Source organism: Rana temporaria, chromosome 12, assembly GCF_905171775.1.
Source record: "Rana temporaria chromosome 12, aRanTem1.1, whole genome shotgun sequence".
NCBI classification, from domain to species: domain Eukaryota; kingdom Metazoa; phylum Chordata; class Amphibia; order Anura; family Ranidae; genus Rana; species Rana temporaria.
Window position 1 is genome coordinate 126,507,342 of NC_053500.1, and position 14,486 is coordinate 126,521,827.

Sequence of the window (14,486 nt, forward strand, 5' to 3'; positions counted from 1 at the left end):
GCAGTTTTTCAGTTCTTATAACAGACAGAGGGGCATAGGTGTGCGCAGCCTTTGGCATTAGGGTGTGCACCGCAAAGCTCAAACACACTCTACAGATCTCTCACGATGTTCATTCAGAAATTGAAGGGGCTGGTAAATGGCATATTTACTGGCCCCTTCCTTCACACAACCTAAAACATTCAAAGCAACAACCAGCTGGAGAGGAGGGAAGTTGGCAGTGCTGTGGGGGGAAGGAAGGGGAGCCAGGTCAGTAGGGGGAATCTGTTCTGCACAGGGTGATTAGGGTGTGCCTGGGCACACCTGGCACACCCTGTGCGCACGCCTATGCAGAGGGGAGACATTTGACAGGTAAGGATACATGCAGGAGGCATCTATATCCTTATAGATCAGCACTATGGCAGTAGTTTAGTTTAACTATTACTAACTATTAAATTATAGATATTGGATTTTCCTTTCAAATTTAGCTGTTAGTTAAAGTAATTTATCCGAAGTTACGAATTGTCCGAAATAACGAATGCTGCATCTAAACGAACGGAACGTAACAAATTAATAATAATAAATAACAATAATAATAATAATACAAATATTATTATTTATTATTAATTTGTTCCGTTCCATTTGCTTAGATGTGGCATTCGTAATTTCAGATAATTTGTAACTTCGGATAAATTTGTATTCGTTACGCTCACTAACAGACAAATTTGAAAGGAATTTCCAATACCTGCAATTTATTAGTTGGTTATTGTTAGTTAGTTAGTTATTCTTTCCAATTTGTGGATTTTCTTTCTTATTTGTGGATTTTCGAATTTACGAATTTTCAAATTTATAAAAATGCGTTTATAACGAATGACCTGAAAAAAGAAAACAACAAATGAAACAAAAACTAAAATGAATGAATTTTTTTGGCAGTGCGCATGTCTACAAGCCAATTGCTCACTACTGAAAGAATCCCTAGCTATCTTGGAAGTCTGTTTGAGAAAGGCTGCTCCATGCGATGAGTTTCTTAATTGGGATTCCGAAATGTTTTTCAGTTGAAGTGGAAATAATGTCTCAATGCTTACTGTACTTTCCCTTCAACAGTCCGACGTCCCTCGCCAGCTCTGGCAGCTTCTACCTGGCTTCTTCCAGGTGCCAGCCTGCAGCCATCTTCATTGGCTAGTGTGGGCAGTGACGTAGCGGGGGGGCGGGCAGCCGGTGCCGTTGACCCGGACGCAACATTTGGAAGGGTGCAAACAGGGCCAGCGCCACCATAAGGCAGCCCTGGCAGAAGGCAAAATAAAACCTCCAGTTTACCTGCTGTCACCAAGAAAGCAGGGAGAACAGATCCATGCAGAAGAGGGCCGCTTAAAGCAACATGTAATTCCCATGTGATTTGGATTATTTCCTTGCAGTAAAATATTCCTTTCAAAATTTCTTGTGTGCTGCAACTTCCTCATCCACCTAAAAAACTGTTTTAACTCAGTTATTTTTTTTAATCGCCAGCAGTAATGCCACAACTGTCAAAGGTTGATGTCAACAAACTGAAGAATGGTCAAGAACATCAGACTCAAGGCTTCAGGAGCAGGGAACTCTTTCTCCGCAGAGGTCTAGTGTTTAATATCAATGTGTTGTTCTACCACAGAGGGAAAGAGGATAAGTTAAACAACTTGAGGCTCAGAGCTGAAACAGGTATGCTATGAAAAGAGCCCTCACCATCAGTGCCATTGCCTTCACGCTACACTGTTTGTTCTTCCCTTTATAAATATCTTTTTTTTTTTTTTTTTTTATGTCACAATGTAGATCAGGGAAATGCAATTAGTGGACCTCCAGCTGTTGGAGAACTACAAGTCCCATGAGTCATGGCAAGACTCTGATAGCCACAAGTATGACGCTCAGAGGCAGAGCCATGATGGGACTTGTAGTTTTGCAACAGCTGGAGGTCCGCTAATTGCATATCCCTGATGTAGATTATAAGATTTCCTACCATCTGTGCCCAGTCTTGAGACACAGTGTTAATCCAGCTCTGAGCAATCCTCTTTTATTGTTCAGTGAAAATTAACAGACTTCCGGATAAAACCCTGTCTAAATACAAAGTCCATTCCTCTCTCCTTGCTTTGAGTGACAGGTTATTTACATATCTAGCTTGAACATGTTTATCATATGTTATGTTTATCATAATATGAGGTGATCCACAGTATAAAAAGTGAGAAATTCACCCCTCCCGCACATAACACATCCTGGTAATATACAATGACCTATGGATCACCTCATATTATGAGACTGTTGTGGGCCGGTGCATGAGTCACTACACTTTACATCGACAAGACAATCAGAAAAGATGAAGTGGCAACCATCAATTTTTCTATTGGTTGAACTAGATGTGTCTTTTTTCAACTTATGTAACCATCAATTAACATCAACTTGATCCTGGGAAATGAGGAAAGTCGAGTAAATGCTTCTGGGGTTGGGGTATGTAACTAAACCTTTTTTCTGCATTGGGAAAGACAAATACGCATGGAGATAAAATAATTCATTGTTTATGGCTTTCTTATCCAGGTCCACACCCATCTACACAATCAGGGACCCTTATTCAGTTCCCAGTGGCAAAAGTAAATAGCAATAAGACTTGGAGCGCGGAGCTGGAAAGCGAAAGTGTGAACTCTCTGTCCATCAACATATGTTCTTCAGCAACATCCTGCATTGGTCGCTACAGTTTGTACTTGGAAGGAACTTATTGGGAAACCCCCACATCCTATTACTTGGGAGACTTCATTTTACTTTTTAATCCTTGGTGTCCAGGTAAAGAATAATTAGAATCAACACAGATAGTCAAATTATACGATATGGATATATTTATCACAAACTTAATATTTCAAAACACTTTTGTGTGATTTAAATGTATATTGTGTGATTAAGGCCCCTTTCACACTGGGGCGTTTTTTGAGCATTATTCGAGCGTTATTTTTGCGTTTTTGCAATCCCAATGTGCTGGTAAAGCACCGCTAAGACCCCAACGTTTTAGGGCGTTTTGGAAGTACCTCAATGTGAAAGGGTAAGGCGTTTTTACAGCGCTTTCAATTCATTTCAATGGAGAGGGGCGTTTTTGGAGCGTTTTTTTCAGCGCCCAAAAGCTGCTCCAAAGATGCTGCTTGCAGGACTTTTCTCAACGCTCCGCCAGTGCAACGCCTCAGTGTGCAGGGATGGACTGGCCATTGGGACTACAGGGAGTTTCCCGGTGGGCCGATGGCTCAGTGGGCCGGCTTCAGTGACAGAGGACCGCCGCCCCCCTCCGCTCCTCTGTCTCTCCCTCCCCACAGCGATCACCTCCTCTCCCTCCCCACAGCGCTCACCTGAGGGGAACAGAGAAGCAGGGGGATGACAGAGGAGCATGGGAGAGGGGACAGACAGCTGACTCAACAGCTATGGCCTGAGAGTTTCTCACTTCTGCCTAATCTTGTCCCATAAGGGGGGGACACCAAACTGATTATTTTCCCCAGGTGAAATAATGTCTAGCTTCCCCACTGGTACTGCCTATAAAAGTACCAGTACCAGCCGTTCTACTCTAATAAAGTAGAACGGCTAGTGGCTAGTGAAGGGGGAGAGGGGGTGCGGGTGGCCGGGGGGGGGGGGGGGGTGCGGGAGTTGTCTCGCCGCCATGGGAGAGACCTGTCAAAGTGGGCCAGTCTGGATGAAGTCCAGGGTCAAATTTTTGTCCCAGTCCAGCCCTGTCAGTGTGAAAGGGTAAGACGTTTTTACAGCACTTTCAATTCGTTTCAATGTAGAGGGCCGTTTTTGGAGAGTTTTTTTCAGTGCCCAAAAGCTGCTCCAAAGATGCTGCTTGCAGGACGTCCATTGAGATGCATGGAGAGCGTTTTATGAGCGTTTTAATAGTGTTATTTTTAACGCTAAAACACTGTAAAAATGCTTCAGTGTGAAAGGGGTCTTAAAGATATATTGTTATCCCTATAGTATTTTTTTTATCCATTCTTCCTTCAATCCTTCTTTCCTTTTTCCTGATCCACTATCTGCTGTATGGTATCTTTTTAAATGTATTTGCATTCCTAAATGTCTTATATGGCAGTGCCCAGCTCCCAATGCCCTTTTTTTTTTTACAATAGCTTGTCTATTATGCGGCGTACACACGCCCGTTTTTCATGACGAGGACATTTTTTTTTTTAAATTGGTCATGAAAAACGGTACAATAAACTTAATTACAATAATCTTGTTAATTGCTATCCTAAAAAAAAAAAATGTTGTGTGTACCCTCCAGAGCATTTTTCTCGACGAGAAAAATGTCCATTTTTTTTTTTTTAGAACCTGCTCTATTTTTTCTCGTAGTTTTTCACGTCGTGAAAAACGGTCATGTGTACGCTTTAACGAGGGGGGAAAAACATGCATGCTCAGAAGCAAGTTATGAGACGGGAGCGCTCGTTCTGGTAAAACTTGCGTTGGTAATGGAGATACTACATTTGTCACGCTGTAACAGACTAAAAAGCACGAAGACGGAAAAGCGCGAATCGTCTCTCACCAAACTTTTACTAACACGCGGTAACACGAAATTAGCAAATGCAGCCCAAAGGGTGGCGCCATTCGGAAAAAATAAATAAAAAAATAAAACCCGCAGAGGTGATAAAATACCACCAAAAGAAAGCTCTATTTGTGGGAAAAAAAGGACGTCAATTTTGTTTGGTAGCCACGTCGCACAACCGCACAATTGTCAGTTAAATCGACGCAGTGCGGAATCGCAAAAAGGGGCAAGGTCCTTAACCTGCATAATGGTCAGGGGGTTAAAGTAGAAACCACACAGCAAACATGTAATGGACCTGGCGTCTACACTAGTATTATATACTGTAGATACAGACTATATACTATATATATATAATAATATACTAATACATACTATAATGTATCAGTTTCATAGGAGTGAGTCAAATGTAATCGCATACCTTTAGGGCGGTAATTAGTATCTTAGGCAGAGTGAAGGCTACACCCATCATTTTAAAATATTTTATAGATCCACATACTCAACAAGTATAAAATCAGTACAAATGATAAAGATAGTCCCTGCCAATTTGTTGAAGATTTAGCCTATTATGTGAAGACATAACAATGAAAAGGTCACGAGAAGAGCAGGAATGTTTACTACACCCCGTGTGTCTGAGTTTTGGAACTCGGTTAGCATTGGCACTCCCTCCTTGCTTCAGTACATTTTTACATAACATTGATAACCACCTCTGAGGCTGTAAAACGGCCACATTGCTCAGCTGCAAGCCCATTTTTATAGAAGGGTATTTGAGAAATGTTCATCTCTGAGCTTCTTGTAAATATAGGTCTGAAATTAGGTCTAACATCTAATGCCGCGTACACACGATCGGTTAAACCGATGAGAATGGTCTGATGGACCGTTTTCATCGGTCAAAACCGATCGTGTGTGGGCGCCATCGGTTAGTTGACCACCGGTTAAAAAAAAGCCAACTTGTTTTAAAATTAACCGATGGATTCCTAACCGATAGGACAAAACCGATCGTTAGTAGGCACGACCATCGGTTAAAAATCCACGCATGCTCAGAATCAAGTCGACACATGCTTGGAAGCATTGAACTTCATTTTTTTTCAGCACGTCGTTGTGTTTTACGTCACCGTGTTCTGACACGATTGTGTGTAGGCGCGACGGACCATCAGTCAGCTTCATCGGTTAACCGATGAAAACGGTCCATCGGTCCTTTCTCATCGGATGGACTGATCATGTGTACAGGGCATAAGAAAAACTACCGACAACCCCAATAAGTGGTACCATAACATAATCACAAATGCAGCAGATTGTGTAAAAGTAATGCATTATCATAGTAGCGCTTTCATAAATACAATATCAACTTAATACATATCCTCCCAAACTAAAAAGCAAATTAAAAACATTTTAAAGGGTAAGCAATAGCAAAACTGGAAAAAAATATCCATTGCACCCAAACTTCTGATGGTCCTGCTAAGGCACTCAGCTTTTCTCCCTTGCCAACGTAAGGATCCTGCAAGAATGCCACCTGCACAAAGCTGGTATCTACTCGCTAGCTTTGGGATCCTCAGCATTCCTAGGATCCTAAGAAAAGGATATGTGACATAACCACAACCAACACTGGAAACTGGTTACGTCACCTGGATAATCCCCACCCCTATGTTTACCTGTCATTCCGCTCTGTCTCTAGACGAGAACAGTCATGTTTGGCACGCGGCTTTTTTCTTCTTCTTGGGGTTGGGTTTTTAATGTGTTTTTTTTTTAAATAAATGACTGTTGTTCTTTATTAACTTTGACTTTTTTCTGGTGAATGAGTAGGGATACTATGTACTAGGGTTGTCCAGATACCGATACTAGTATCGGTATCGGGACCGATACCGAGTATTTGCGGGAGTACTCGTACTCGCGCAAATGCTCCCGATACCTAAATAGAATACTTTTTTTGTATTTATCAACATGTTCTATGAAAATTCTTTGAGTTTTTTACTACTGCGTGACAAGCAAATAAAACATTTTTATTCATTTTTACTCATTTTTATTCTTTTATAATGTCTTGAGTTAGAGTTCTTCATAATTCTAAAGAAAATATCCTTAGTCTGTATTGTGGTTTGAAAACTGTCACATGACATTTAAAAAAAGTATCGGTATTCGGTATCGGCGACTACATGAAAAAAAGTATCGGTACTTGTACTCGGTCCTAAAAAAGTGGTATCGGGACAACCCTACTATGTACCCCTACTCATTCACATGGAGACTGGGGTCTCAGGGATTCCTTGTTAAAGGGGGCTTCCAGATACCAATAAGTCATCCCCCACACCCGCACAACCACCGGGCCAGGGGTTAACCTTCCAGAGCTGAAGTGGTTAAAAATTGCTGTTTATGGCACACAGTTCTTTAGTAAATTAAATCAAGTCATTCAGTTAGGGATACACGTATAGTACTTTAATGGCTGCTCTTGGTAAAATCAGTGGGGGTAATCCACAAAGATCCGGCGTAACGTAAATTTTCCCATTTAAGTTACACTGCCTTAAAATTTCTACCTAAGTGCCCGATCCACAAAGCACTTACCTAGAAATTTTTGGCTGTGTAACTTAAATTCCGCCGGCGCAAGGCGTTCCTCTTTTCATGGGGGCGATTCCCATTTAAATTAGGCGCGCTCCCGCGCCGGCCGTACTGCGCATGCTCGTGACGTCATTTTCCCGACGTGCATAGTGCAAAATTACGTTACGCCAAGCTTTGTGGATCGCGACGGGTCAATAAAGTTGCGTCGGGAAAAAAAAAAGATACGGCAAAAAAAAAAAAATTCAAAACAAAAAAAAAATCGCGTCGCTGGACAGAAGGGTCTGCTTTTACATGGTGTAAACAGTTTACACTTTGTAAAAGCAGCCCTAATTTTGCGTTTGCAAACTAAAACTTACGGAGAAAAAACGAAGCTGAAAAGCTTTGTGGATCTCCGTAAGTCCTAATTTGCATACCCGAGGCGGCATTTCAACACGAAATGCCCCCAGCGGCGGCTGCGGTACTGCATCCTAAGATCCGGCAGTGTAAGTCCCTTACACATGTCGGATCTTCTGCCTAACTATGGAAAACTGATTCTGTGGATCAGTTCCATAGTTAGAAACAGGGATACAGCGGCGTAACAGCAGTTATGCCGGCGTATCCCTTTTGAGGATCTGGCCCAGTATTCTGTGATGTTACTCCATGAGAAATGTGTTATTGGCAGCAACTAATAAGAAATGGTGTGGTAATTGGTATCTATTTGTACCTATTTGCAGAGGATGATGTGTTTCTGGACAATGAAGCCTCAAGACAAGAATATGTCATTAATGAACACGGCTTGTTGTATCAGGGAACTAAAGATTTTATGGTTACTGTCCCATGGAACTTTGGGCAGGTAAGATTTCTTTTTATCAGTTTATTTATGTATGTGTTTATATATGTAACCATTTACTTTGATTTCTACTAAGAGCCGGTTCACACAGGGGCGACCTGTCAGGAGATTTAGCCACCTGACAAGTCGCGGTCCACAGTAGTCACTGGAACTGTTCTAATAGGAGCGACGCAAGTCGCTCCGACTTAGAAAAAGGTTCCTGTACGACTTTGGGGGCGACTTGCATTGACTTCAATACAAAAGTCATTTTGCAAGTTGACGGGGGGGGGGTGTCTCGTGGGGTCATGGGGGGTCTATTCGCTGGTGCCACGGTTCCCACGTTGCTGAATGTCGGTCCACCCGGTCCGTGCAGTTCAATTTCAAATGCCACATTCTGAGTCGAAAAACCTACCAGTATGCCAGGGAGAAGGATCCATGCTCTTTGTGGAAGCAGTGGTCTCTCTCTGCAGTGGCCCTGCTAAGTCAAAGCAGGATCATGAGATTTCCTGTATAGGGAGCCCTAGCTCTGAATAATCAGGGGGCGCGTCAAACCACTGCAAAGACTTTTCCTTCTCTACAGAAGGTACAGACTTTTCTACTCAGGCTGTGGCTGTTTTCTAAAGTCAATGAATTATACTTTTTGTTCTGATGTACCTGGAATATATTTAGAGTTGAAAATATGTTTATTGGTATTTTAACAAATGGAACAAACAAAAGAAGAAGTCACAATCCAAAAACAGTCATAAGTGCATTGGGGTAAGGAGTCAGCCCAATGGCTATCGCCCACAGCAGGACTCCTACCAACGTATAACACAATAAGAACAGTAATGACTTCAACATGAAACAACAATTAGATGCAACCACAAGGGCCCCATCATAGTTGGCAGAATTGCAACCGGGATTGCTAGTAAGAGAACAATAAGACTAAAAGGAAAGAAAAAAATAAATAAAAAATAAAAATAAAAATAAAATAAAATAAAAATGACAAACAAGACAACAACCAAAATGAAAATGGGAAGTCAGGAATCTGGGGTGTCAGAAGGTAGGAAAAGAAGGGGGGGAGAAGGAAGAAGAGGGGGGCAGAGGAAAGAAAAAAGGAGAAGGTGGCTAGAGAGAGATCAGAGCAAAGAGTTTGAGTTGCTGAAAGATCAGTCAGGGGAGATAATATAGGGTGTGCGGGGAACGGGAGACCCAACTCGTCCTAGGGCAGTAAAATACAAGGGAGCGCTCATGACTGGGGTGACAACATGTTAGCCAGAGTGTCAGAGGAGGAGAAGCGGAGCCAGATGAGCCACAGCAGTTTATAGGTATCAAAAGTGTCGTTATCAAGAGCCAACATCTCCTCCATTCTCATAGCCTGGAATATATTTAACTGATTTAAACAGAAAGTTCTGTTGGGTGTAAGGCTTCGTTCACTCTTGTGTGACTTGTCATACAACTTTGGACATCAAAGTTGCATGACAAGTCATTCCCCATGTTTTCCAATGATAACCATTCATATATGCTAGACCTAAAGTTGCAGCAACTTCAAAGTAGTTCTTGCACTACTTTGGCCTGAATTACATGCAACTTGAGGGCCACAGACTTCAATGTTAACCCTCAGAAGTTGCATAAAAGTCGTACCTGAATGTTATACAATGCAACTTGTGTACAACAGTTGCCCATTATCACTGGTCAAAGCCAAAAACATATCCAAGTTGCACCCATTCAAAGTTGCACCAAAGTTGCACTCCAGAGTCCTACAAGTGTGAATGCAGCCTAATATTTATTAAAATGTTCAGCTTTGTGTCAGATTTGAGATGACTTCAATCTATCATGTGAACTTGTTTAATACATAGTAAATGCTATTGTGATCTGTTGCAAAATTGTTTGATGTTTTTATATATATATATATATATATATATATATATATATATATATATATATATATATATATATATATATATATATGTGACTTTTTTTTCTCAAAGAATAGGTGCAGGAACTCCCTCTCACTAGGGTGACCACATTTCCAAACTACCATTCAGGGACACCCTCCCTTCCCAAAAATCAGCTCAGTGTCACACGAATCACAACACAGTGATTGGACACAAGAGGCAGGATTTAGGATTTCTCCAATCACAAGCAGGGGGCGGGATTATGCTCCTCCAGGCATTCCCAGCCATGACAAGTACTGTCAGTGAGTAAAGCAGTTGATGTGGCGCCCTTTTTTGGGGGCATCAGGTTGGCCTGGGGGGATGGCTGTGCCAGCTTCATTCCGGGACGTTATTGTCCTGAAATGAAGGTGCCCGGGACAGACTTGCAAAATGTGGGACTGTCCCGGGCAATCCGGGACACATGGTCACCCTACCTCTCACCCCTTGTCTCCGCCCTCTACCCACCTTTGAGCACCCCCCCCCAATCAGCAACAGATCCCCAGGCAACAATGGACCACATCCAATAATATATCCCCCAGCAACAATAGACCCCCCGCAGCAACAACAAATCTGCCCGAAGCCAGCATCAGTAAACCCTCCAGCAGCCAGCAACAATAGGCCCCTTCCTCAACAGTAGATCTCTCCTACCAACAACTGACCCCTCCGCGACATAAGATCCACCCCCCAGTAACACTAGATCCCTCACCAGCAGCAATAGACTTCCCCAGTTAACAATAGTCCCCCCTGCAAAAATAGATCCCCTCCAGTGACAATAGGTCCCCCAACAGCCAGTATCAATAGACCCTGAAACACACCCCAGCACCCCTCGCCATTACATACATTCAGTTCTGGAGGTGTCGGAATTGCGTTTCCACTGAAAAATATCCCTGTATATTGAAATATTTAAGCTTCAGAGAACACTTGCTGTGGTAATGAAAGCAGAGAGGTTAAAAACAGTGACCTGGTAGCGGTGATGATACAAGCTGTCACTCTATTATGTGGTAAACCACACCTTAACTACAGGGATTAAGTTAAAACAACATTATTTCATCATCACCCCTCAGGCAGGTTGTTAAGTTGACAGTAAGAATTACCTGAACAAGTACAGCAAACAATAAAGTGTTCGCTTTATTTTTCAGCTTTTGAAAACAGACAGGACGTGATTGAATTTTTGTGTTTTTTTTTGTATTTTTTTGTTTTTTTTATTGCATTTGGCACAGGTGCAAAGCAGGGGTCTTGAATTAAAACTCACAGAGGTAGAGTCAATAACACTTTCTTCTGGCTGAGGTCCAAATTTACATGTTTGTGCTAATAAATCACAACTCCCCTTTACATCACATTCACAGCCCCACTTTACATCACAGCCCCACTTTACATCACAGCCCCACTTTACATCACAGCCCCACTTTACATCACAGCCCCACTTTACATCACAGCCCCACTTTACATCACAGCCCCACATTATATCACAGCCCTCCTTTACATCACAGCCCCCCTTTACATCACAGCCCTCCTTTACATCACAGCCCCCCTTTACATCACAGCCCCACATTATATCACAGCCCTCCTTTACATCACAGCCCCCCTTTACATCACAGCCCTCCTTTACATCACAGCCCTCCTTTACATCACAGCCCTCCTTTACATCACAGCCCCCCTTTACATCACAGCTTCCTCTTTACATCACAGTTTCCCCTGTATATCAGTGTCTTCAGCCTACCTTTTCACATCATAGCCCTCCTTACACCACAATCCCCTGTCTACATCAGTCTCCTTGGTCTCCCCTTTACATCACAGCCCCCCAATCCCTTTAAATATCAGGCTTTTGCCCGGCCAAATCGAACATGTTCTATATCTAAACTCTGATGGAATTCGCAATGAAAAACTCAGATGGGGGCTACACACAATCGGATAATCCGATGGAAAAAGTCCATCTGATTTTTTCCATCGGAAATTCCGATCATGTGTACGGGACATCAGTGTTCTCAACCCTCCTTCCACATTATAGCCCCGATTTACATCAGTGTCCTTCCTCAGTGCCCCTCCTTCATATCATAGCATTGATTCCATCAGCGTCCTGAGCCCCCACTTCACATCACCCCCTCCTTAACTCCTTCATTCCCAGCGTATTGTCATATGACGTCTGCAGATCTCCCATCCAAGGCAGGCGTCATATGACGTCTTCTGCTTCTCGCTGGTATGGGGGGGGGGGGGGTCACTAAGAAGCCGATGTGTGTGCCTGGCGGCTACGATGTCCGCCGGGCACTCGCGATTCTTCCTGACAGAGCAGGAACGTGGATCTGTCAAATCCATGTTCTGTCAGGAGAGAGGAGAGAGATCGTGTGTTGCTAGTATATAGGAACACCGATCGGTCTCCTCCCCCAGTTAGTCCCATCCCCCACAGTTAGAACACACAGTGAGGGAACACATTTAACCCCTTGATCGCCCCATAGTGTTAACCCCTTCCCTGCCAGTGACATTTATACAGTAATCAGTGGCTATTTAAAAGAATGATTGCTGTATAAATGTCAATGGTTTTAAAAATGTATCAAAAGTGTCCGATCTATTTTATCTTTATTTATCTTTCTACTAATTTTAGTTTGAAGATGGAGTAGGTGAGATCTGCTTAAGAATTCTGGACATGAACCCAAATTTTCTAAAAGATCCCACCAGTGATTGTTCTAGGAGAGGAGACCCTGTGTACATAAGTAGAATAATCTCTGCCATGGTAAGCACATTATTTCTCTATATTGAAAGACAGATAGATATACTTGTGAAGTGTAGTGTGCATTAAAATTACATTATGTTCCCAATCCAACCTGTAGATCAACGCGAATGATGATCGTGGAGTGTTGGAATCCTCCTGGAGTGAGGTGTTCACAAATGGTGTCGATCCCAGTTCATGGAGTGGAAGTGTTAATATTTTACGGCTCTGGGACCGTAGTGGTTGCAGACCAGTTCGATATGGGCAGTGCTGGGTTCTGGCTGGAGTCATGTGCACAGGTAAATTATATATTTTTTTATATACATCACTTAAAGCGGGGTTCCACCTTTCTATTAACAGCTTGCCTTTAATGTAAAAAAATTTAAAAAAAAAATTTTTTACTCACTTCTATCTGGCTGTTACTAGGCAGATTTCGTAATATGCCTAGTTACTGGTCCTAGGTGATTCAACTTCCTGTTCTAAGACCCCATTGCCTCCTGGGAAATGATGACACTCATTTCCCAGGAGTCTCTGGGCATTACTGTGCCTAAAAATCGCCCAGCATGCTCCTCTTCCTGAAAACCAGGAAGAAAAAGGAACCGGTGTATTGTCACATTCTGCTGCCACTCTGCCACATTCAGAGTGAGAGAAAAATAGAGATATAGAGATACTGAGATACATTCAGAGCGAGAGAGGGATACAGCTATAGAGATACTGAGAGAGAACCGGGGCTCAGGGAGGGGATTACCTCCCCTATGTGCATTACTTCCCTTATATAAAATATATGTACACGATCTCTCTCTCGCTCTGAATGTATCTCAGTATCTCTATTTCTCTCTCGCTCTGAATGTGTCTCTCTCTCTCTCCCCGCTCCGTCTATGGTAATACGTCACTTCCGTGACAAATTGTGATGGGTTCACTGAAGGGTAGTGTCGTAAATCCTGTGGAACGCATCGCACTTGCAGTTGAAACGCATTGCGCATGCGCAGTTGTCCGCCACGTGACTTCCGCAGCATTCTACGATAGGCAGCAGAATGTGACAATACACCGGGCTTCATATGCCCACACGTATGATGGATATGGCCACAACATGAGCTGGAGGATATAAGGCAAGTGTTTGCAATGATTTCTGGAATGATTGGGGAGCTATTAATATGTTTTAGGGACTATTTAATGTGATTAATTTTAGCTTGCAAAAAAAAAATTTAAATTATGCCCGGAACCCCGCTTTAAGTGAAATTTGGAGACCTCAAGCTTTGCTTTCTAGGAAACGTATGCAGACAAGTCTTTCCAATACTGGAAGTCAAACTGACCATTAACCATGTCCGCCCAGTCAATAGCATATTGACATCCGGGAAGTGGTTGTGTTATCCTGACTGGACGTCTATTGATGCCCTGCAGGATAACAGCTGCCCACGGAGATCGGTGTTGCGGTGTGTCAGACTGACACACCACACCACCGATCTCCGCGGGCAGCTGTTGTTTGATCACCTCTGCTAATCAGGAACACAGATCACTGTATCCATGCAGTGAGCCCACCCCCCCCCACAGTAATAAAGACTAAACAGGAAACACACCTAACCCTTTGATAACTCCTGATGTTAACCCCTTCCCTGCCAGTGTCATTTATACAGTGTCAGTGCATATTTTTAGCACTTATCACAGGAATAATGTCACTGGTTCCAAAAAAAAGTATCAAAGGTGTCAGTTAGTGTCAATTTGGCCGCCGCCATTACTAGTAAAAATAAATAAATATATCCCCTATTTTGTAGATGCTATAACGTTTGCGCAAACCAATCAATATACGCAATTTTTTTTTACCAAAAATATGTAGAAGAATACATATTGGCCTAAACTGATGAAGAAATTCGATTTTTTCAAAAATGATATTGCATATTTTGTATAGCAGAAAGTAAAAAAATATAGTTTTTTTTTTTGCTTTTTTTAATTGTTAATTTTTTTGCGTAAAAAAATAAAAATCAAATACCACCAAAAGAAAGCTCTATT

The 14,486-nt window shown here is 42.4% G+C and overlaps 1 protein-coding gene across 3 annotated transcripts in view; it reads left to right on the top strand.

Annotated features, from left to right (window-relative positions):
- The window catches only part of LOC120918797 (protein-glutamine gamma-glutamyltransferase 5-like), a 45,311-nt gene that overhangs the window by 6,622 nt on the left and 24,203 nt on the right, over positions 1-14,486 (top strand). For 2 of the 3 annotated variants that reach the window (XM_040330598.1, XM_040330596.1), the window contains exons 2-6: positions 1,483-1,668; positions 2,536-2,778; positions 7,765-7,883; positions 12,375-12,503; positions 12,601-12,778. In XM_040330598.1, the coding sequence (XP_040186532.1) occupies positions 1,483-1,668; positions 2,536-2,778; positions 7,765-7,883; positions 12,375-12,503; positions 12,601-12,778 (855 nt within the window). The remainder of the gene's footprint in view (positions 1-1,482; positions 1,669-2,535; positions 2,779-7,764; positions 7,884-12,374; positions 12,504-12,600; positions 12,779-14,486) is intronic. The other variant, XM_040330597.1, reaches the window with a different exon arrangement.